This window comes from Molossus molossus, unplaced genomic scaffold (genome assembly GCF_014108415.1).
Source record: "Molossus molossus isolate mMolMol1 unplaced genomic scaffold, mMolMol1.p scaffold_m16_p_18, whole genome shotgun sequence".
Taxonomy (NCBI): Eukaryota; Metazoa; Chordata; class Mammalia; order Chiroptera; family Molossidae; genus Molossus; species Molossus molossus.
Window position 1 is genome coordinate 35543776 of NW_023425353.1, and position 24481 is coordinate 35568256.

At 48.1% G+C, this 24481-nt stretch overlaps 1 protein-coding gene across 1 annotated transcript in view; it reads left to right on the forward strand.

Moving 5' to 3' along the window:
* KY (kyphoscoliosis peptidase) overlaps positions 1-24481 on the forward strand; it is a 44652-nt gene that overhangs the window by 11219 nt on the left and 8952 nt on the right. Inside the window, exons 4-9 of the mRNA XM_036267412.1 lie at positions 7917-7991; positions 8951-9004; positions 11662-11744; positions 14671-14779; positions 16089-16206; positions 23525-23713. Of these exons, the coding sequence (XP_036123305.1) occupies positions 7917-7991; positions 8951-9004; positions 11662-11744; positions 14671-14779; positions 16089-16206; positions 23525-23713 (628 nt within the window). The remainder of the gene's footprint in view (positions 1-7916; positions 7992-8950; positions 9005-11661; positions 11745-14670; positions 14780-16088; positions 16207-23524; positions 23714-24481) is intronic.

Genomic DNA, 24481 nt, shown 5'->3' on the forward strand with positions numbered 1-24481 from the left:
CACTAAAGCTGACCAGTGCACTCCTGGCGCAGAAACCACAGCAAGTCTCTGTTGAACACCTCGCTTTAGCTGTTCAAGGATGTTTTTTAAATGCTTTAGCTGGAGTTTGCTGATGCTCCTCCGCCGCAGGGAAATTTTCCAAGGCAAAGCCTTCGGGTGGTTACAGAAAGAGTTCTTGGACAACTTACATCAGTGATGGCAGACATCTGAGATGAATCCCTCATTCCCTGCACATCCGTGTGTGTACACTCAGTCTTTGCTAACTGATCAATGCTCCAGGCAGCCACTTCCAATCAGAGTTAATGAACACCACGAAATCTGTTTGCCGTCTCTGCATTAGTGATTCTGAGCAAATTAGGCCTTTATAGACAAATCCTGATTCAAACCTGCAGAGACCTGGAGAGGCGCGGCTGGGTGGGAGGACTCGCCTGACTGAGGAAATGGCAGGCCAACGCAGTGTGCCGGGGACATACAGGGCCGCGGACACCCTGGGCTTGCCTGCCACCTCTCCACTCCTGGGCAGGCAACAGGGAGCCGAGCCAGCGGCATCTGGGAGAAGCACCTGGGAGACACTTCTTAGGGGAGCAGAAAACAATCGTTAATACACTTTCACTAAGACAGCCAAAACTGCAGCTTTAGAAATGTTATTTGGGTGACAACCAGTAGAATTGGGGAGGAATGCCGCGAGAGAGCCAGCCAGGTGACCTCAAGTCCCAGGAAGGACCTCCTTTGGGTTTGATTGTGACTGTTAAGATCGGTGTAGCTGTACCTGACTGTACTTACGGTTTGGATCTTACTTTAAATTTTATTCTAAATGATGCTCCACTCTTTATCCTTGGAGACTGGGCAAATTAATTTTTTCCTTGAATTAAGAGCTTTATTTGATACAGCTGTCGTTGGCATTTCACCCTCTTAGGAAGCATGGGGCTGTGACATGAATGTTGCCGACCTGGAGACCACAAGCCCAGGCCCTGGCTCAGTTTCCGGAGCAGAGAGCCTCCTAGAGGTGCCCTTACACACCTGTGAGTCAGAGCTGGGGTCGCACTCCCACACGGATCAGGCAGGCCAGGGAGCGTTGCTGTTTCTCTCGAGAGGGTGCTGGTCAGGGGAAGAGCCAGGAAGAGGGACTCAGGAGAATGTTGGACATCGGCCCTGTTCAAGGGGGAGCGAGAAGAGGAAGTGCAGGAAGGAGAGAAGAGATGAGCCATGGTGATGGGTGGAGCTTCCGGCCAGGGCTGCTGTGTTCCTTGTGGGCTATTCCCTCAGCACCCAGCCTTAGAAGGGCATCAACGTTATTTTAAAGAGCGGTGTTTCAGCTTGCTCATCCTTTGACAAAGAGATGAGGCTGAATTGGGAGTGGTTGGAAATGCCTGGACATTAGAAGTTTGGGGAAGAGGTTGGTTGTTGAGCCCTAAATCAACAAGTTGCTCAGATTTGCAGTTTTAAAGACTTTAGGAGATTGTTCTAATCCAGCATTTTCCAAATTGTTTTGACAAAATGGTACTGAGTCAATAGATTTCTTTGCTGCAGGACTTCTCAGAGCATTGTGTACCAAAATCTGCAAAAGGGGAAAGAATGGTCATGTTTCTCAGTTTTTGTTTTCACAAGGTGCCTTGCGGCCAAGTACAATTTGGCACCCCCTTTAAAAATACCTCAGAGCAACAGAAACAAAGGAGAAAATGAACACATGGGACTACATCAAACTCAAAATCTTCTGCACAGCAAAAGATACAATCATCAAAATGGAAAGGCAACCCACTGTACGGGAGAACATCATTGCCAATGATATATCAGATAAGGGGTTAATTTCCAATATATAGAGAATGCTCATACAATTCAACAAAAGGAAGACAAAGAAGCCAATTAAAAAATGGGCAGAGGAACTAAATAGACACCTCTCCAAACAGGGCATACAAATGACTAAGAGACATATGAAGAAATGCTCAACATCACTAATCATCAGAGGGATGCAAAGTAAAACAACAATGAGGTACCACCTCACACCTGTCAGAATGGCCGCCATCAATAAATCATCAAACGAGTGTTGGTGAGGGTGTGGAGAAAAGGGGATTTTAGTACACTACTGGTGGGAATGAAGGCTGGTGCAGCCACTATGGAAAACAATATGGTGTTACCTCAAAAAATTAAAAATTGAACTTCCATTTGAACCAGTGATCCCACTTCTAGGAATATACCCTAAGAAGCCTGAAACACCAATCAGAAAGAATACATGTATCCCCATGTTCATAGCAGCACTATTTACAATAGCTAAGATCTGGAAACAGCCCAAATGTCCATCAGTAGACAAATGGATGAAAAAGCTGTGGTACATATACACAATGGAGTACTACGCAGCTGTAAGAAAGAAAGATCTCTTATCCTTTGAGACAACATGGAGGGACCTGGAAAGTATTATCCTAAGTGAAACAAGCCAAGCAGAGAAAGACAAATATCACATGATCTCACTTATTTGTGGAATATAATGAATATAACAGTCTGAGGAATGGGGTAGTCCCAGGGAAGTGGAAGTGGGGTACAGACTGACAATCCCCTGAAGAGGGAGTGGGGGGAGAAATACACCACAGAACTTATATGCATGTATGTGTGAACAATGGACATGGACAACAAAGGTGGGGACAGGGTGGGAAGGGAGGGGAAGAGTGGAATCAGTGGGGGGAAAAGAGAAACATCTGTAAAAAAATAAATAAATTAATTTTTTTAAAAAAGAAAAGTACCTCAGAGTGTTTCAGGTGGAAAAGGCAAAGGAAAATGGCCCCAGGCCTTGCCCATCTGTTTGGCATGCTGAGCAGGTGTATGAGCTCAGTATTGTTATTCTGTGAAAAGTTGTTCTAATACATGTAGCAGGCAAAGGGTTAATAAAAAGAGCACTTACAAAATCAGTAAGGAAAAAAGCCGTCTACCAGTAGGAAACCAGGCAATCCACAAGAGAAGAATTTGAATAGCAAATAAATATATGAAAAATACTACACTAAAAATGAAGGAAATACACAAATACAACTAGATGTCATTATGCATTAATAAAAAGTCAAAGGATTGATAAAAATCAAGTGTCAGTGAAGGTAGTCATAATTTATTTTTACATTACAAATCACTCCAAAACTCAGGGTGTTAAAACAATAAGCATTTATCAGTTCATTCGTAAGTCTACAGGTTGGCTGGGCGTTCTTGTCTGAGCCACACCATCTGGTTGTGGGTCCTGGCTGGGCTTGCTCACGTTGTGTTCAGCTGTAGGGTTGACTAAAAATCTGCTGGTCTAGGGTGGCCTCACCTGAGATGGCTCTGCTCTGCTCCATGTGGTCTCTCATCCTCCAGGCGGCGAACCTGGATTCATTCACATGGCAGTTGTGGCTGGAATCCCAAGCATGAAAGCAGCAGCTGCAGTCTCTTGAGGCCTGGGCTGAGAGCTTGCACAATATCACTTCTGACACATGCTAATTGGCCAAACCAAGTCATAAGGCCAGCCCCAAAAGACCTCTTAATGGGAGGAAGTACAACATATTATGGCAAGTTTTGCAATCAAACAGCAAGAATGAGCAAACTGGGCATTCTCTTGCACTGTAGATGTGATCATTAACTGAAAAAAATCATTCATGGGTAAAATTTGCCAATATCTAACAAAAAGCCTTTAAATACTTCATAACTGTTGATCCATGTTTAAGAATTTATTCAAAGGAACTGATTTGAAAAGTATATAAAGAGGCATGTGTCAGAATGTTCATCACATCATTCTTTATAATAGCAAGACATTTGGGAAAAGTTAACTATCCATTGAAAATGAATTGCTTATATGGATCATAAACCACCTGGAGAATAGAGTACTATGCAGCTATGTAAAATGATGGCATATGACTATATTCACTGATGTGTTAAGATTTAAATAAAGAAAGTAGGTTACAAAAAGCATGTTTACAGTAATCCTACTTTGGATTTTCAATTTCTATTTTATAACTTTCTGTATCATCCAGGTTTTTGCTTTGTTTTAATTCTGCTTGGGCTTTTTTTATCTGGTTGGGGTTTTTTTAATTTTAATTATATTTTAAATTATGGGTTTCAACATATGCATAGATTTCTGTAACCACCACCACAGCCAGATTTCAGAGCAATTTTGTTACCCTAAAAATTATCTTCTGCAGATTCTTTGTAATCACATCCTCCCAGCACTCCTAAGAGTTTCTTGGCACTGATGGAAAGTATTTATTAATTATGGACATACCACTGAAGGACATTTAGGTTGTTTCCACTTTGGACTGATTATGAATAAAGCTTCTGTAAACATTTGTGTATAGGTTTTTGTGTGAACATAAATTTTTATATCGCTGGGATAAAAGTCCAAGAGTAGAGTACTTGGGTCTTATGTTAAGTATATGGTTTGTCTTATAAGAAACTGCCAAACTATTTTCCAGAGTGACTGTACCATTTTACAATACCACTAGCAATGTATGAGAGACCCAGTTTCTCTACAACCTTGTCAACATACAGTATCATCACTATTTTTTATTATTGCTCTTCAAATAAGTGTGATATTTTGTTATGGTTTTAATTTGCATTCTAATGGCTAATCGTGTGGAATATCTTTTTTTGTGTGTGTGCTTACTTGCCAACCTATTTTGGCAAAATATCTGTTCTTTTACCCATTTTCTAGTTGGATTGTCTTTGCACTTTGTAAAAACTCAATTTGCTATATTTGTGTGGCTCTGTTTCTTAACTGTTTATCATATGCTGCTGATCTGTGTGTCTATCTCTTTGCCATTATCACACTGTTCTGATTATTGTAGCTTTATAGTACATCTTAAAATCAATTTTTTTTTTTTCAAAATTGGTTTGGCTACTCCAGTTGCTGTATCTTTTCATCTAAATTTTAGGATCATCTTGCCTGTATCTACAATCTGTAAAATTCCTCCAAGGAGTTGGATTGAAATTGCATTCAATCTATAGGTCAATTTAGGGAGAATGCTAACTTGGCAATGTTGAGTCTTCCTGAACATGGTATATCTCCCCATTTATTAAAGTCTTTAAGCCCTGGCCGGTTTGGCTCAGCTGTTGGAGTGTTGGCCTGTGGACCAGAGAGTCCTGGGTTTGGTTCCAGCTAGGGGCACGTAGAAAGAAAGAAAGAAATAAAGAAATAAAGAAATAAAGAAAGAGAGAGAGAGAGAGAGAGAGAGAGAGAGAGAGAGAGATACTTAGGTATTTCCATTTTTGGAGCTATGGGAAATAGCAATTTTTAATTCAATTTTCAATCATTTATTGCCAATACAAATAATATTAACTTTAGGGTGCTGATGATGTATCCTGTAGGCATGCTAAACTTACTTATTAGTATTAGGAACTTTTCTTGTAGATTACTTGAGGTTTTCTATGTAGACAGGCATGTCATCTGTGACTAAGGAAAGTCTTATTTCTTCCTTCCCAACCTATATGACTTTATTTTTCGCTTTATTGCACTGGGTAAGACTACCAAAACAGTGTTTATTAGGAGCAATAGGAGTGAACATCCATGACTTGTCCCCAATTTTAGGGGGAAAGAATTTTATTTTTCACCACTAAATATGTTGTAGCTGTAGAATTTTGGTCAGTGCCCTTTATCAGATTAAGGAAGTTTCCTTCTATTCCTACTTTGTTGAGAGGTTTATATCATGAAAAGATGTGAAATTTTGTCAAATGCCTTTTCTGTATCAATTGATACTATCATGTGATCTGTTTCTTTTGGCCTGATAATATAGTGAATTACATTCATTGGTTGTCAAAAATTGAACTAGCCTTGCATTCCCAAAATAAATCACACTTGTTTGTGGTATATTATTTTTTCACTGTATAGCTGTATTTAATTTTCTAATATTTTGTTGAGGATTTTGTGTTCATAAAATATATTGGTCTGTAGTATTTTCTTTTATTGTTTTTCTATGGTTTTGGTATCAGATTAATGCTAGCCTCATAAAATGAGCATGAAACATTCACTACTCTTCTATTTTCTGAAGGCTTTTGTGAAAATTTTGTGTTATTTCTTTTTAAATGTCTGTTAGAATTTTCCAGTGAAATCACCTGAGCCTGACATTTGTTTATTTGTTTGTTTATTTTTGGAAGATTTTGAAATAAAAATTTAGTTTTAGAAATAAATATAGAAACATTTAGTTTATCTATTTCTTTGGTGAGTTTTGGTAGTTTGTAGCTTTCAAGGACTTGGTCTATTTCATCTAAGTTGTAGAATTTATGTACATAGATCTGTTTGTATTCCATTATTGTTATTCTGATATATATGGGGTCTGTAGTGATACCACCCATTTCATTCCTGACATTTGTGTCTTACCTCTTTATTTTTTTTCTCGTCAATCTGGTTAAATGGTTTATCCATTTTAGTGATATTTTCAAAGAACCAGCATTTGCTTTCATTGATTATTCTCTCATTAATTTTTTCAAATATTTTTTTCTGTACCACACTCTTTCTCCTCTCTTTCTAGCATCTCAATGACATGAATGTTTGGCCTTTAGGAATTGTCCCACAGGTCCCTGAGGCACTGTTCACTTTTTCTTTCTGCTATTCATATTGGATAATTTCTGTTCATCTATATTCAAGTTCACTAAATCTTTCTTCTGTCATCTCTCTTCTGCTACTGGGCCCATCCAGAGAATTTTTTAAACTATTATATTTTTCAGTTCTAATATTTACATTTGTTTCTTCTTTATACCTTTTCATTTTTTGCTGATACTTTGAATGTTTATATTTATTTCAAGACTGTTTGCCCTCACTTTTTAGAGCATAGCTGTTTTAAAGTATTTTGCTGATAATTCCAAAACCTGTGTCATTGTGGGGTTGGCATATGTTGATTATCTTTTCCTATACAAGTTGAGATTTTCCTAGGTCTTCCTACGCTGAGTAGTAATTTTGGATTGTAGCCTTTGTAATGCTATATAGTTCTGCCTTGTACATGTACCACCCAGTGGCTCGTCTGAGCATTGGACAACCCATAGTTAGTTCTCAAAGACTATGGTATGATGTTAAGATGAAATCCAAACATGCACAACTAAGAGGTAACTACAAGAGTTTATCCATAACTTTATGGATTTGCTTTCTTGAGCTCCCTCCTCTTCACAATACACTATCCAGTCCTATTGTAAAAAAAAAAAAAAAAAAAAATCTGGGGCTTTAGATTTTTTACTCTGTCAGGCACTTCTCATAACCATGTCTGCTTCTGTAGCCAATCAGTGAGAAGAGAGAGATTAAATAAATAAATAAATAAATAAATAAATAAATAAATAAATAAGAAATAATTTGCCCCCACACTTTGGGAATCATAGTTTCTCTGGTACTCTCCCTCAAAGATGTGTCTCCTGGCCACCAAAATCACTCCGTACTGCTACCAGTAGAATTTCCTGGAGACTGAGTGGGGAGATAACAGAAAAGTGGGGTAACAACAGGGTATTTTCCCCACTCTCTTACTCTCAGAGATTCTCTTTCTTGCTTCATAGGGTGGAATAAAGGGCTTCTCTGCACCCATTGTGCACTTCTGGGTCTGGGGTTGCTGTTGAGTCCATTCGACATAATACCACAGTGGGAAGAGAATGGTAAACTCACTGCCAATTTGGTGATGCTTTAAATTCTAGTCTTCTCCAATGTTCCTTCGGTCATTTCCTTTAGAGTCCTCAAATAGTGAGTTGCCTCATGCACTCTTTCCGAGGTTATAGTTGCACTCAGTGGGAGACCCAAGGTAGAATGTGCTCACTCAGTCTTGTGTGGATCTGAAAACTGTCTGCTGGTTGTTTTAAAATAAGAATAACTTGTATATTCAAAAGAAAGCTCTAAAACCAATTGTGTTTTGTTATTCAAATATCTGTCATGAGACAATGCACCTTTCCCTAGTAGCATCTGGATGGGAATGTCACCTCCTGTTCCTTTACAGGGACACAGCTGACTGTGGAGGTCCACCCTCGAGACGCCATGCCCCAGCTGCTCAAGAAGTTTTCCTTGGCTAAACGTACGTACGTACAGGGCTGCTCATGTGTAGAGGGCTGGCAGGGAGGATTGAGGGCAACTTAATGGGCCAGAGCCCAGCCTGGGTATCTTCTGGGATAAGGAGAGGAGTAACCTGGACCTACACACTGGTAAGAGACAAAGGTATGACAGTTTCATACTGGGGGTTCTCCTTCTTCTCCATACCCAGTAATCACTGTTCTTGAGTGTCTGCAATTCACCGTGGGTAAACAAGGCATTTAGCTAAAGATGAATTGCATCACAAGAGTGCTTTGTTTTTAGATACCATTATTGACTGTCTAAAAAGTAGCATGTGTAGTGCTAAGCTTTTACATTCATTAACATTTTAACCCTTTGACATATACCAGTATTATCCCCAATTTTTAGATCAGCAAAGTGAGGCACAGAAAGGTGAAATAACTGCTAAGTGACCAGCTAGGAAGAGGCTCAGAACCCAGGTCTGACCGAAGCCTGTGTTCTTACTCACCATGTGTGGTTGGCCTCAGTGCAGTGTACACAGGCCCAGGCCCAGGAGCACTAAGGTTTGGTACAGCTCTGGGGTTGTCTGACATGAATTTGCTGGTGCTCTTGGTATCCCCAGCTGTGCTCCTGGGAGGCAGGAGGATGTGGAAGAGGCAGGAGCAGCAAGCTCCAGGCGGGCCCACTGAGTAATCCAAGGTGTTGCTGTCAGAGGAACTGCTGCCTCTGCTCACAGACTGCAGGTGTCTTTCTTGCCATCCATCCTTGGTTCCCAGTCTTCCTTCTGCCTCACCAGGAAGTCCAGGGCAACTACAGTAACAGTTTGGTAGGGGGTGGGGATGGGAGCAAGAAGGCTCTGAGAAAGAGAGTGAAGGGGAGGGGTCAGAAGCAAGGACCACTGCACAGAGAATTGTCTGTGCTTGCATTTCTATTTCTTCTGAAATGTCTCCACATCTGACCTTTGGGATATTGTATGTTTACAAGGTGATAAAAATGGAAACACAAGACCCCGGCAGCCTGGAGGGAAAGATGCCCATGGTAAGTTTCAGGGCCTTTTCTGGGGCCATTCTCTGAGACTGGGAACTGGTTTAGCCTCGTGGGGAATCTCCAGTCAGTTGAGAGTGGCTCCCTGGGTCGCTGTGCTGAGAGTCAGGGGCCACCTCTGGGCTCAGGGGAGGGGGAGTAGTGTGATTGATTAGCAATGTCTGCCTTGGACCCAGGGAGAGGTGAAAAGCTCACACACCAGATATGAGCCCAAAGTTAATGCACAAACCCCACCAATAACAACACAGCCCATTATGAAAAACATGGTACAATGAGACTCTAGAATTGTGTTCACTTTAAATAGAATACCAAGCATCTATAAGGTCAACGGCATGTAAATAAGCAGAGTGGGGCAGAGGAAGAAACCCTGAATGGGGTGATAGACAGCCTGGGTTCGAATCCTGTTTTTGTTTCCCACTCACCTTTCCTGGGCCTCAGTTTCCCGACCAGATAGCATCTGAGGTTTGGTACAGCTTGGCACTTCTCCCCACTGTTTTGTTTTAAAATTAGGATAATTTAGTTAATGCCACTGGTATTTAAATGTATTTGTGCAAAATCATATTTGGATTTATATAATCTGCTCAGAAGGCAAACTTAATGAGGCATAAATCATTATGGGTAATTTTAATGTTCAGATATTGTAAAATAGAACCAAGAAAGGCTAAAACTAGTAATAGGGCTTTCAGTCCCATTTTAGAAATGCCATCTTTCTTCAAAATGGGGGCAGGGAGACCTCATTTGCAGAGCTGTACTGAGCAGAAATTGTTCGATGAGTAAGTCCCCTTCAGATCCACTTAGGTCACCCTGATGGCCCTTGTCAGAGAATGGCAGAAGCCAGATTCCACAGAGGGAGAGGGCACTGAGAAGTGGGGGAGCTCAGCAGGCCTGCCCCCTGTCTCCGCGCCCTTCTGAGGGGCTGGCTGGGCCAGGCTGCACTCGGGCCACGCAGCACAGGGGCTAACGGTGACCTGAGCGATGGGAGACAAGAAGTCCCAGCTCCGCACCAGAGTGGTAACCACGACAGTGCTGAGCGTCACGGGAGCTCTGATGTAAGACTGTGCAGGACAGCAGATTTGGGGTGTGGGGCCCAGAAAACGTCTTAGTCCTTGTAGAAGAAGTAGAGGAAGAAAGAAAATGCTAGGTTGCTGGGCAAGGCCATGGCGTCCCGGTAGGGACCTCGGAGCAGTGGGAGATGCAGAAGGATCCATGCGGCCTGCTTCTGACCACTGAACTTGACCAGCGGCTAACCAGCGGGCACGGCTTCTCCTCCAGGGCTGGCCCAGAGCGGGTCAGGCCAGAGCTGGTGGTGACCCCCACCCTCCCCTTCTCACCACACCCATTGCATCTGCAGCACCACGGTACGGGACTCTCAGCCCTCGGGGAGTGTGGGCAAGTGCCCAGGCACAGAGGCTCCCTCCCTATTCCCCTTCACATGCCTGCAGAGGACCCCCATCCTGCAGCCTCCAGGAGCACAGTGACACTGACCTTCCACCGGGAGCCACCATCTCATTCACCCTCCCAGGTGCCCCAGAGATGTGTGCCTGAGGCCCAGTGGCTGAGTCCAGCAACCCCCAGTGAGGTGGAGGTTGGGCCCCAACTAGAACCCATGCCTTATGCTGCCCCCTAGACATTCTCCCACATCGCTCTACTCTTCCTGGGTTTACTGCTGCACCCTGAACCCCACCAGCACCCCTTATTCACCCAACATTCGGAGGCTCCTGAGATGCCTGGCTGAGTCAGGTGGTCCACGTGAGTCAGGGATCCCCGGTCCCTCCCCCTCTAGCCCTCCCTGTCCTTCCACCCAGCTTGTCTGATGTTGCTCAGCTTGGCTCAGGGGGCCTTAAATAAGGGGCTCCTGCCATAGTCCAGACTCTCTTCCGGGGTGGTACAGGGGTTTGCTGCCATCCATCACTTGGCCGCATCACTGGTGAATTAGCCCTGCAGCATCTGACTGGGCCTGTCCTGTGTCCAGGCTTTCTATGAGAAAAACTGAACATACATGAGTGATTCTGGGGCGCTGGCTCCCTCAGCAGCCTCCCCACAGTGCCTCGGTGCCTGTTGTCAGAACACTTGGCTTTCTGAGGTGCTCCAGTCTCCAGCTGACCGGGGGGCAAGAGAGAAAGCCTATCTGGGTGCCAAACCCACCTCAGCCTACCTAGGCCCAGATGACCTGCCTCCACCACCCCCTTCCCACTCCCAGGATGCACTGCGGCACCATGGCCTCGGCACAGACCCTCCCTCCTTGAGCTCATCAGGGCCTAGCAGCACTGCCTGGACACTTCCCACAGAGCACTTATTCCTAGAAAAGTTAGCAGGGGTCCTGCGTAAAAGTAAATGGTGGGGAGAAGGTGATGTCATCATCTGTCTGTCTGGGGACTGCTGAGTTAATTGAGGTGAAATCAGTTTCTTTACTGATGGTTTCATAGGGTCTGCAAATAGGCTTATGTTCCCTGTGAGTCTCCAAGAGGACTACAGGAGTTGCCATGGTCCCCAAACCAATCTGACCAAGGAACCTTTCTACGAGAGTTTCAGGCTCCGGAAATCACGATGAAGGTCGGGCAGGCACAGCTTCTCAAAAAGACAGGGAGGCCTGGGCCAGGCGCCCTCGTCAGCAGGTCCCCACACCTGACCAAGCCTCCCTGTGTTTCCAGCCTACCCCTGGGATCGGTCCAGCCTGAAGTCCATGCCCCTGGACCTGCGGCAGTTTGAGAAACTGGACGCTTATGCCTCACAGGTAGGAGAGCGGGCCCCTCTGCCTACAGGTCCTCCAGGGTGGCTTGGAGTTCAGCCTTTCCCCAGGCCCGTCCTGAATATCTTGCGTCCCTTGAATGATGGCCCAGGGTGCCTTTTCACAGTGTAGGGATGGGGGACAAAAGGCCCAAGATAGCAGGTCCCTGCCCAGGACCAAAGTCATTCCACCCACACCCGCCCCACCCATGATCCCGATGCTCCCCCAGGCTGCACACCCTGCAGCTACTGCTTGGCAGGCCTCTCTGGCCACCCTACCCGCCCTCTCCCTGCCCATTTGGGCATTGCTACAACAGTCCGGGAAGGAAGTGAGCGAGAGGGTGGAGGAGAACCATAGATGCAGATGGCCAGCACCCACTGTCACCATAGCCAAGCTCACTCCTGGAGCATGTAGGCTGCTAAGCTCTCACATCTCTGGGCCTGGGCACATGTGGTGTGAGGGTGGGGAGGGGCAGCTACCAGAGCTGAGGCACTAGGGGCATACTGGGGACATGGGAGCCAAGGGGGCCCTCACCACAGAGAATCTGATTGGAGGGGCCAAGGAGCTGGACCCGCCGGTGAGCTGTCCTAGCTGGTAGGCCCGGAGAGCATGTACAGGCTGCTGGCCAGGCTCAGAGAGCAGTGCCAGGAGCCCAGCTGAGGCCACAGACATGGCCACGGAGTAGTGGATGGCTGGAGCCCTCCAGGCCCAGGGAGAGCCAGAGGTGAGGACGGAAGTTCGAGGTTAAATCAGGAGTCAGCCCGGCCATACTGTGGGCCTGCAGGATGTTCTAGGTGCTGGGAAAGGAACAAAGACAAGCACTGTGGAGTTGGAGATGGACACAGAAGAAGAGAAGCAGAGTGAGTAGGAGACAGAAGGGACCCAGAGGTCTCCTGTGGTTAGAGAGTGGGTCCCGGGGTTCCGATATGAGCGGTGGACAGTTGCAGGAGATAATACCCTAGGGTGGGGGCTGAAGGATGTGTGGGCAGCTGTGGCCCACCTGAACCCCCAGTTGACCCAGTTTCTCCAGAAAGATAGGGTTGGAGCAACCCCAACCCAGTTTCCTCCTGAGGGCCCCACAAGAAAACCTCATTTGTTCCTTTCTTTTTGTAACTGTGATAAAATATATATAACATAAAATTGTCATTTTAATCATTTTTAAGTGGCATTAATTTCATTCACATTGTTGTACAATGTTCCAAAATCAGAAACTCTATACCCGTTAAGCAATAACTCCCCATCCTCCCTCCCACTGGCCCGGGTAAGCCCTGATTTACTTACTGTCGCTATGGTTTACCCATTCCAGATTGTCGTCTAAGTGGAACATACAATATGCACCCTTTCGTTGCTGGTTTATTTCACTCAGCATCTTGTTTTCAAGGCTCACGCATGTCGTAACACGTAGCAGAACTTCTTTCCTTTTAATGGATGAATAATATTTCATTGGATCTATCACATTTTATTTGCCCATCCATCTGTGATGGACACTTGGGTGGTTTCTACCTTTTAGCTGTTGTGAAGAAGGCTGCAATGAATGCTTGTGAACAAGTATCTGAGCCCCTGTCTTCAGTTCCTGTGTGTATGTACCTAGGCGTGGAATTCCTGGATCATATGGTCGTTCTATGTTTAACTTTTTGAGGAGCCGCCAAACTGTTTTCCACAGCAGCTGCACCATTTTACATTCCCACCAGCAATGTACAGGGTTCTAATTTCTCGACATTCTTGCCAGCCCTTCTCATCTTTTTACTGTCGCCATCCTAGTCGGTGTGAAGTGGTATCTCTTTGTGGTTTTGATTTGTATTTCCCTGGTGACTAATGATGTTGAGCATCTTTTCATGTGCTTATTGGCCATTTCTGTATCTTTGGAGAAATGTATATTCAAGTCCTTTGCCCATTTTAAAATCGGGATGTCGTTTCATTGTTAGTTGTAGTTCTTTATATAGTCTGGATAGTAAGCCCTTATCAGATGTATGATTTGCAAATATTTTCTCCCATTCTGTAAGTTATCTTTTCACTTTCTTAATAATGCTCTTAGGTGCACAGAAGTTTCTGTATTATTATGAAGCTCAGTTAATCTATTTTTTTTCTTTTGTACCTTGTGCTTTTGTTATCATATCTAAAAGTCCATTGCCAATTCAAGGCTATGATGATGTACCCTCATGTTTTCTTCTAAGAGTTGTATAGTTTAAGTTCTTATGTTTAGGTCACTGGTCCTTTTTAATTTTTATATGGTGTGGGGTAAGGGTCCAACTTTATACTTTTGCATCAGATATTCAGTTGCTCAACACCGTTTATTAAAGAGAATATTCTTTCCCTTATTGAATGGACTTGGCAGCCTTGTCAGAAGTCAGTCAGCCATTGATATAGTGTGAGTTTATTTCTGGATTTTCCATTCTAGTCCATTGGTCTATATGGCCCTATGTCAGTACCACACTATTTTGATTACTGAAGCCTTGTAGTAAGTTTTGAAATACACTCCAGCTGTGTTCTTTTTTCGAAATTGTTTTGGCTATTCTAGCCCTTGCAATTCTATATGAATTTAAGAACTGGCTTTTCCATTTCTGCAAAAAAAAAAAAAAAAAAAAAAGGCTACTGAGATTTTATAGGGATTCTGTTAAATCTGTAGATTGCTTTGGGTAGTATTGACCATAACTAGCAGCTGCTACAGCCAGACAGATACCCACCTGGCTGGTCCCAAAATCTGCAAAGAAAGATGTAGTGGCTCTAGGGTCAGTGACTCAGCTGGTCAGCGTTACCCACCACGTCCAGCCCCCACACCAAGGGTCACCCTAAGCCCAGCCTTTGTCCCTCTGGGCCTCCGCTCCTCTTCCTTTGCCTGGAGGAAAGAGACCACTGGCTGCAGGTGGCAGGGTGCTGGGCTCCCCACAGCCCTCGTCCAGGCCCTGACACAGCACACCCCTCCCACCTCCAGGTGACGGTCAAGAGTGGCCTGGACGAGCTGGTGAACGACCTGCTCCAGGAGGCCCACAGTGACCTGGAGAGGGTCCGTGCCATCTGGATCTGGATCTGCCACCACATAGGTAGGACCACCTGTGGTGTCACTGGTTCTAGGACCCCTTGACGCCACTCCTCACAGCCCGTCCCCAGCGCAGTATCTGGGGCTCACTCAGTCACCAGTGAGTGTGGAATGAGACGAAAGATGGAGGACAGGGGCTCCCAGGTGACTAGATTGAATAACCTAAGACTAACCAAGCAGAAGAAGTCACCATGTGCTAACAGTCTCCATGACGGGTCACTGGGTGAGGAGTCCCACGTGGCCCTCTGCCCACAGCCAGTGGCCACAGCTGAGGCCCATCACCTAACAGCCACCTTCCCTCAATCCTGGCTTCCTGGTAAACCTGCTCCAGAGAGATGAGAAACCAGCACAGAAGGTTATCTTCGAAAAGGATGACAGTTCGTTGGGGAGAGGTCGTTGCTGTTTGAAAAGTTATTGCAACCAGAGGCTGCTTACAGCAGCAGTGTCGGGAAGGTGGGCTCTCCTCTCCCTGCTCCCGTCTCCCACTGACAACTTCGGGCACCGGACTCAGCCCGTCTCCTACAGCTCTTCACAGCACAGTCTTGGGAGTTTGGCCAGATCAAGCCAAGCCCCACAGGTGGTTGCTAAGAGGATAATGGATGCTGCCCCTTGCAGTCAAAGGAAGAACCAGATGGTGGGTGGACTTTCAGTGTTTAGCCCGTGACATAGCAACCCTGGGGGTGGGGGGGGCACTCTCCTGACCTGCTACCACTGGGCTTCTCCTCTGTCTTCCCAAAGCAGCAGTTAGAGATGTAGCTGGATGAACTCAACTGACACAAGTAGGGGGTGTGACCATAGGCCTAAGGGGCCACCTGGTCCTACCCCAACCCCAGCAGCTCGGCCTGGGCTTTAAGAGGGCAGGATCAGAAACAGAATATTTGGTAGACTTTTTTACTGCACACACACACACACACACACACACACACACACCTTTGTGCCCTCAGTGGCCACTGTGCCTCAAGCTCTCTTAGTGAGGTGACAGGCTGTAGGAGAGCAGTCTTCCCTGTTTGGAGCAAGCCTTGACAGTAGCTCAGTGCCCCTTGTGGGTCAGCGTGAGGCCTTGGCTTTGGGGGCCCAGCAAGGACAAGAGTAGCCTCACTGGACCGGCCTGCAGAGCTGAGTGGTGGTGGGGACAAGTTCACACAGTCTCCCACCCCCAATGCTTCGCCCAAATTCGAGAGAGGCCCAAATACTGCCAACAGCACAGCCGGGGGCCGGGGCCATGCCACAGGCTGTGGACCCCCCTCCTCTGCATCTGCCTTGAGGGCCTCCCAGAACCTTTTTTCCTCACAGCCTCCTTCTCTGCCCTCCAGAGTACGACGTCGAGGCTGCCCAGGAGAAGGACCGGCAGGCCTTCAAACCCAGCAACATCCTGCAGACCCAGAAGACCAACTGTGATGGCTATGCCGGGCTCTTTGAGAAGATGTGCAGGTACCAGAGGGTCCTGCAAAAGGCAGACAGTCCCGGGGCTGACACCTCCCCTCCCCTCCCCCACCCCTCTTCCGAAGTGCTGTGTGCCTTCGCCCACATGCCAGCCCTGAAGCCTGAGTTTGCAAACTCTGCTCTGGAATCCAAGTGAGTCCTGAAAAGGTCAATTCCTCCCGCTTTAACACCAGCATAATTGACTTTGTACCATCTGCCGAGCTTCGCGATGCATTAACATAATGGCAGATGAATGCACAGAAATAATTTGGTTATAAAAGGCCCCTTTTCCACCCTCTCCCATCTCTGTGCAGCTGAAGGTTAGAAGAATGGCAGATTTGGGAACGGGAGGACAGTGGCTGCTGACGCCAAGGGAACTGTGAAAGGCTTGTCCTCCAGTCTGGCACTGGAGGCCCCTCTCAGGGGAAACAAAAAATCTCCTACCTGAAGAGGTTTGTCAGCCAGAAAAGCTGAATAACTAGGAGGCAGCGTCTGTCTTGGAGCCTTTGGGCTCCGTTGCCATTGCTCTGGGGGTGAGCACCTGGCCAGGTTTGCTGGGTGGGTGACAGCGGCTGAGTGGCCCATAAGAACATCATTTGTGTGTAGTCATCATCGCCAGTTCCGGTGACCTCAAGGCAGACTTGAGGCTGGGGGAGCCGCACGGATCCCCGCAGCTCCCTGTGCCTGCTCTCCGAGGTCTGCTGGGTTCCCCAGGAAACAGTCAGCCAGCCCCCGGGCAACTGGAAAGCCCTCTCCACAGGGGAGGGATGGACTGCTGCCCACTGTCCCTGCAGGCTTCTGGGAATGGGTCTTCTTAGGCACCCATCCGGCAGCCCCAGCTCGGCAGGCGATGAGTCATCAAACCAAGTGTAGCAACAAACACTTGGAGTCCGCAGGCGGCTACAAGGTGTCCTACTCAGTTAGACCAGCTGTTTGCCTCCCACCCCCCATGTGCCCGACCCCTGTGCTGTGCTGACACTCTTGCTTGTCCCCTCCCCTGCCCCCAAGGTTCACCCCTGAGACCACAGTGCAGAGGCGACCAGGGCAGGGCAGGGCAGGGTGCAGAGGATACCAGCCCCTCCACTCTCCATTCACTCCACCAGAGCAGCCCTCGCCACCCCTAACGTTCCCACTGCCACCCCCACCCCAGACCTAGGTGCCCCAAGTTCCTTTGGGCCTCTTCAGGAGCTGGGATCTTCCCCAGCCCCCCGCCCAGATTCCCCAGGCCCCAGATTCCTGAACAAGACTGACCTGTAAAGTCTTCCAAAACCTGATCTTACCCACCCTTCCAGTCCTGCGCCCTCTGATGCCTCCAGACTTCCAGAACTCACCCTGCTCCCCTCTCCCCAGTGCTCCCTCCAGGCCCCACGCCAGGACGTCATCAGCACACCTTATCCACACGCTCACGTCTTGCCTTACGCTTTTATTGAATACGTTTTCTAAATTCAAAATATACTTGTTAATTATAGGCGATGTATAAAGTGCACAGAAACAAAAAGAAGCAAATTAAATTACTCTGAATCCCACCCCATAAAGATAACATTTTGTCATATTCCTCGTGAGCTTTGTTCCACCATAGAGGAGTTAATCTGCGCTCATTCCCTCGCCTGTGTCCATGGGTCGTTAGCACCGCCCTCTGTTTCCCCTGTCACCACCCATCTCAGAATCCTACCCGCAGTAGGCCCCCAAAGTCAGGAGAGGAGAGGATATTCCAGCCAATGTGGGCAAAATGGACCTTATTCTCTTCTTCAATGTGGAACAACCATCGATCTGTCTGCAGCTCTATTTGTGTGTAGCATCTTTCAGACCATAATTATTTTTACCTGACTTTGCAAATGTGCAAACACTCGGGGTTTTGAAGCCACAGCGTATACCCTTCTCTGTCCAGGATAGGCTTCCTAGCAGGGTATAGAAGAAGTGCCAGATCGAAAGCCAGAAGGCTTCCCCCGTGCTCAGTTTCCCAGTCCTTAGAGTACCACTTACTAGTCTTGTTCCCTTCGGAAGGCACTTACCGTCTCAGAGCCTCAGTTTTCTCATCTGTCCACTGGGACTGTGTTGCCTGCTGGAAGGGCTGTAGGACTAAACGAGGACATGCAGTTTGGGGTTTGCTACCCCGACTTTGGAATTGTTTTTTTAAGCGTTCTTGTCTCTCTTGAGTGCTGAAGTGCTTCTGCTCTGTGGAACGTCCCTACAGACCCACAGAGACGTGGCAACTCAGAAAACCGACACCAGCCTTGAGTGAAACTGTCAGCTTTTGGCCCGGTCCAGACGTTTAACAAAGGCCACCTTCTGGCCTGCAGCTGATCATTAAAATACATTCTAACATTCTGCATCATTTAAAGTTAGGTTCCAGCATGGCAGTTACCAGATGTAAGACTCCTGGCGTTGCCCTGGATGTTTAACCATAGCTCACACTTCCTTGAATCCCTTTAACTTCTGCTTCGAACCTCAGTAACCTCGTCCAGGCATCACTCCCCTAATTCCCCTTACCTTTCAAAGAACTGCCGAAGGTTTGGTAAATTCATTAGCTGATTCCTTAACAACCGGAGACATGTCATCCACACTTGCTGATTTATCCCTGCCTAGTTGTCAGAATGTTCTCTTAGCAAGAGTTGTACCCACACGGCCATCATTACTGCTGCCAGTCCCTTCTGCCTCCCTGCAATGGCCTCATTAAAGACTGATTTAATAAAGTAATTTGGTGGGGAATTCAGAGATTTTCACAATATCATTCATTTCCTCATCGTCTTTCCCAAGGAGCCGATGCGAGGTTATTTGTTGATGCTGTAGCTTGTAACTGTTGGTTCACTTCCTTTGGACTTTCTATCATCCAGTATTAATGTCTTTCCTTTTGTTTCAATCAGCACAGCTGTAATGAATTCTGCTTAATTTCCTTGCAGGGCCAAGTTTAATTCCCCAGATCCCTGCCCCTGAGTCAGCCTCCAATACGTTCCCTTGCCCCGTTATCACAGCTATAGCACCAGCTAGCAGATTTTCCAGAGATTTTTTTTATATATATAAAGCCAGGAGCTTATTAGCAGCTTGAGGCTTTGATGCTGAGGGGACTGGTTGTCACCCATCAGATGTCAGTTGGTTTTCCGTCCATCCATCCTTCAGCTGTCACAGGGAGCAAGTGCCGTGGCATGCCTCTGCTTCACATGACATCCTGGTGATCCCCAAACATCTCCTATTTCCAAAGGCCTCAAAACTGGGGAGTGGCCTTCTCAGCATCCTGAGAGAGGCAGATACGTTGGATAACCTGAAAGTATGCCCAAATATGACGTTGTCATATAAGGCCCCCAGAAGAGACCTCCAAAGTCTGCCACCATTATAGATACATCAAAGGACAGTGCTCACAGTTATGAATGATATCACTATAGCAAGCCACCCTTTAATTTAGCTCTGTATACCACCCATAAATTTATAGATTAAAACATAGCTTGGTGAACAAAAGGGCTGGTGCAAGGCACAGCTTCCCAAACTGGGGGCGTTAGGGCAGCTGGGTCCTAATGCTGCTTTGGCCACTGATTGGCTGTGCGCCCCCAGGCAAGTCAGCCTCCTTCTCTGAACCTCTGTCTCCTCACCTGTCGGAGAGGAGGCCCCTGAGGTCACACCTCAAGAGGCTCTCAACAGCGCCTTCAAGAGAGAATTATTACTGCGATTGCACTCACTGACCTCACCCCAAGGATGATGTAAGAAAAGGGAAAGGGGAGGAGATAGCAGAACTATAAAGATACTTTCCAACTTACAAGAACCAGCTACATAAATCGTGACACGTAAGTCACGGCTGTGCTTGTCCTGCTGCAGAATGGAAATCACAATATGTCTGGGCTGGTTTAGAATTTATCTTTATTATGATGATATTAACCTTCTCGAGGACCATGTTTATGGAACAGCAAGGCCCTACGACTTCTAAATCACATATGCTTGCCCAGTGAAAGTGAACATTAGGCTTAAAGTTAATGAAGCCATATTTTCTAATTTCACTACTGAAATCACAACATTTTTCAACAAGATACCAACAAAAGACCAGGCTTTGCTGCCTCTCCTGCAACCACCATTCCTCCCTCCAGCCCTCTGGCCTTCCCCACACGGTTCAGACACACTGGGATAGGTGTCCGAGCCAGGGCAGTCCGTGATGGTCAGAGCCTGGTGGTGCACCCTGCCTGGCAGTGTGGGGCTGAAGCAGCATCACAAGGTTCCTATGGTGGGCCCTGGACCATCTCTGCACAAAAGGACAGTCACAGTCTGCGTCCTCCACCTCCACAGCTAAAACCATTGGCTTTGAGATTTTCAAAACTGTCAAAGGTACAAACTAAGATTCTGCAGCCTGTGCTTATGAGACAGATCTCCCCTGGTGATGTTTTGAGCTCTAGGACAGCTGGTCTGAGCGCTGTAGGAGGTGGGAAAGTTTCTCATCCTCTGCCCCTTCTTCAGGGCTCTGCCAGTTCTTTCCAGCAAATTCCTCCTCCTTTGGCTTTCCCAGGGCTTTGTTTATTATCACTAGCATGTGAGTGGCGGTTCACTTATCTGCCCTGTTCCAACTTCCAACTACGAGCACATCTAGGGCAGTCAGTGAGCCTAATTTTTAGAATATTATATTTTATTATATTGTAGTATTTATGATATGATATTATATAATTCTTTGGTGCCTGGGACAGTTCTTGACTCATAGTATCAGTGATTTTTCTGATGGCATGAACTGGTCCTGGGCCACCCTGACTAGCTACCAGCAGCTGGAATTACTAGTTCCACAATGTGGCATGAGAATTATGGAATATTAACTATAATGCTTTACATTATGGCTGCTTTGTCCAATTTATCTTGCACATTGCTGCCAGGTAATAAAATATCTTCATATCATAGTCAAGCACGGCATAAGCTTATAGCTGAGTTTATTTTTTCATCTTTATTCTGCCCCAGGCATTCCCCACGGCCCTCCCATCGCCTCCTCAGCCTGTCAGAGGAGAATCAACCCCCAGAGATCATTTAATGCCAGCTTTTCTTTTTGCCTGTAATAAGCCTGGCAAGGTGACACTAGAGGTGACCACTAGAGCCGGGAGTAGAGCTGTGTGCAGCCCAGTGCCTGCCCACTTCAGCCTGGAGCACCCCAGGAGTTAGAGCTCCCCTGCCCAAGCCTGGGCAGGTTCTCAGATTTTACCTCCCGTGGGAGGGCACCCAGCAGGATCCTCAGGCAGAGTTGAAAGGGGCTCCGTTGCCCCGAGAGCCCCTCCTTCCTTCCCTGACTCCAGGGGGCTCTGAGGGAGGAGGCACGTCAGTGGGCGGGGCTCCACTCACCAGCCTCCCTGCAGAACAGGCCGCTCCCGCGCCTCCACCTCGGACTAGGAGTCCAGATGCACAGACATGCTGGGCAAGCAAGGAAAACACCTCACTGCAGAAAGTAATGTCAAGTGGTATTTATGAATTTTTTCCAATCCCAACAGGAACATATAATCACTATTGAAAAGTTAGAAAATACAGAGAAGTTCAAAGAAAAAAATTTAAATCACCCATAATCCCTGGTGACTTTTGCTCTCTCTGCCTCCCCACTGCCTCTCGACCTCCATGGATGTGTGTGCGGCATGAGCGCGCGCACACACACACACACACACACACAGCGTGCTGATGGTGGAGTTTTACAGGCTCTTGTCAATTATAACTGCTTCAGGAGCATTTCTCACCTCGCTAAAGATTGCTCACAGCCTTTCTGCTCCTCCCGCTCTCTGAGTACGTGGAGCGCTCCTGTTGCGGCCCAGCCCCCACAATACCTCCTTCCCACCCTCTGGCCTTGCTTTGGACCCTCCCTTCTCGCTGGCGGTTTCTCTAGGACTGTGAACGTGTTCAGACCTCCTCATCCTGAGAACGAGCCCCCTCAGCCCTAGGTTCCCTCAGCCCTGCACCCCTGAGCCCCTTTCTCTGCAGGGAAATGAGGCAGGGCTGCCCTCGCTCTCCTCTTGCGGCCCCGCCCTGCCTGCTGGGCCTCTGGCTCTGAGCTGCCCCTTCTGCTCCCAGAGTCAGTACTGATCTTCACCAGCAGAAAATCTAGGCATCAGGATCCAGTGTCTCTTGCTTTCTGACCCCGTCCCCCACGTGCTCCCGAAATCCTTCCCACAGGGCCCAGGGGTCTTAGACAGTCTGGGAGACCAGACCTCCTTCTGTGAAGCTGCAGGTGAAGATGGGGTGCCCCGGCTGCCCAGCCCACCCGGAGCACCATCTAAAGAGCCCCCGTGGCCATCCCAGACAGCGCAGATCCGTGTATTTGTTATACTAATCTTCCATGAGTGAAAGGAAAGTGTCTCACAGAAGGGGCAACTTTTCCCAATTCACACCAAGGCCCAGAAGGGCTAGCATGGGGTGTCCCCCTCAGTCAGACAAGCAGTTCGCCCCCTCGGCTGCCATTTGGGGGGCTAAAATACTGGAGAGGAAGGCCAGCTGACCCTCATAGGACTGTCAGAGCTCTTGCCTGGCCTTGGGGTGATGCCGACCGCTCAGATCTGGGCCTCGGGAGTATAGCTACAAACACCCCGGTTGCAGCTTGCCAGTGGTTTCTGCGGTTCCCAGGTGTGGCCGGCCCCCGTCTCCTGCTGCCCAGGCCCCAGGAAGTGTTGCCAGCTTGGTTGTGAGCAGCAGGGGGGTTCACCGTCAAGGGGGCTGACCCATGCTCCACGCCCCAGAGTTCACTGTGGGGACTCCAACACTGGCCGATGCCATCAGTCAGCAGACGACCTTATTGCACGGTGTGGCCCTGGCAGTCAGACCAAGCGATCCTGGGATGGGCCTGTCCTCCCGAGTCAGGGCTGCAGACACAGGCTGGCCCGCCCCAGGGGTCCCCGAACAAAGGTCCTTGAGCAGGGGGAGCAGGGCTCAGCGTTCTTCTGCACCCTCACCCCCAGCGCACCATCCTGACACCTGTTCGTGTCACCTAGACCCAGCTCCTCAGGCAGACACGTGCTCAGAGCGTCTCTGGTTCTGCAAGAACGTCTCCACTTCCCTGGTTCCCATGCTCTTGAGGGTCCTCACTGTGGCGCTCAGTGTCCCCAAGAGGAGCACCAGGCAGACTCTGGGGGGAGACGTCTTAGTTCGAGGGAGGAGCAGGCAGCAGGACTACAGCCAGTCTTCACCAGCAGGACCGCCAGCCCCGTGTCCCTGTCCCCTGTCCCCTGCCCTGGACATAAGAGCCCTCAGGCTGTAGATAGGTGCTCTGTGAGAGGTAAGGAGGAGACACAGAAGGACTCGGGGACAGCAGACACACCTGAGGCCTCAGGCCACGGGCAGACGTGGGGGCACCCAGCAGGGGCCAGCTCTCAGACCCCCTGTCCGCCCCCAGAATCGCTGGAGTGCAGTGCGTGACCGTGCCTGGCTACTCCAAGGGCTTTGGCTACCAGACGGGGCAGAGCTTCTCCGGGGAGTTCGACCACGCCTGGAATGCCGTGTACCTGGAAGGGAGATGGCACCTGCTGGACAGCACCTGGGGCAGTGGCCTGCTGGACACCACCACCTCCAAGTTCACCTTCCTGTAAGTACAAGGCTCAGTGTGCTGGGTGTCTGGCCCATGGAGATGGGGGAGATCAAGGTTGAAGGAGGCGGCACGAGGGAAGAGCCGGGATGGCCTCGGCCAGCTGCGGCCGCTCCCGCCCTTCCTTGGGCTCCAGAGTGAGCTAGCTCCAGGCCAGTCATGAAGGCCTAGAACTTTCTGTCCCCTCACCCTCCACTAAGTCCCTCCTCTGGGTCCCTAGTACTTCCTCCACCCAAGTGTTAAACGCCTCCAGCATTTGCCCGTGGCCCACATATGAGGACAGGGAGGGCTCAGAGCCTTCTGGAACTGCCGTGGGCTCCCTGCAGGCCTTGGCCCCTGGACTGTATCATGATGCACAGGCACCAGAATCCACTCCCGCTGCTTCCCCAGACGCCCAGCCTTCTCCCCTCCTCTCTGGGCTGAATGCAGCCATATCACAACTTTAAGGAAGGGGTTAGGGATTTGCAGGAAGGAGTGCGGTTGGTGTGCGGGGGTCACTGAGCCACACTGGGTACAGGGGGCTGAGCATGACTGTCCTCCAAGGCTCTGGTCAATCCTGGCCTTAAGCGAAGGCCATGACATTCATTGTGGATTATGATGCTCAGATCCATCAGAAAAGTCAGCACTGTCTCAGACGTTCCGATTAAATCTTGACAGCCCCACACACAGGGTAAACACAGTGTGTGCACATACCTCTCCACCCCAGGCAGGGCCTGTGCACTCCCGTGCCTCCTCACTTCGGGCCCAGTGAAGACTCCCCATCTCAGA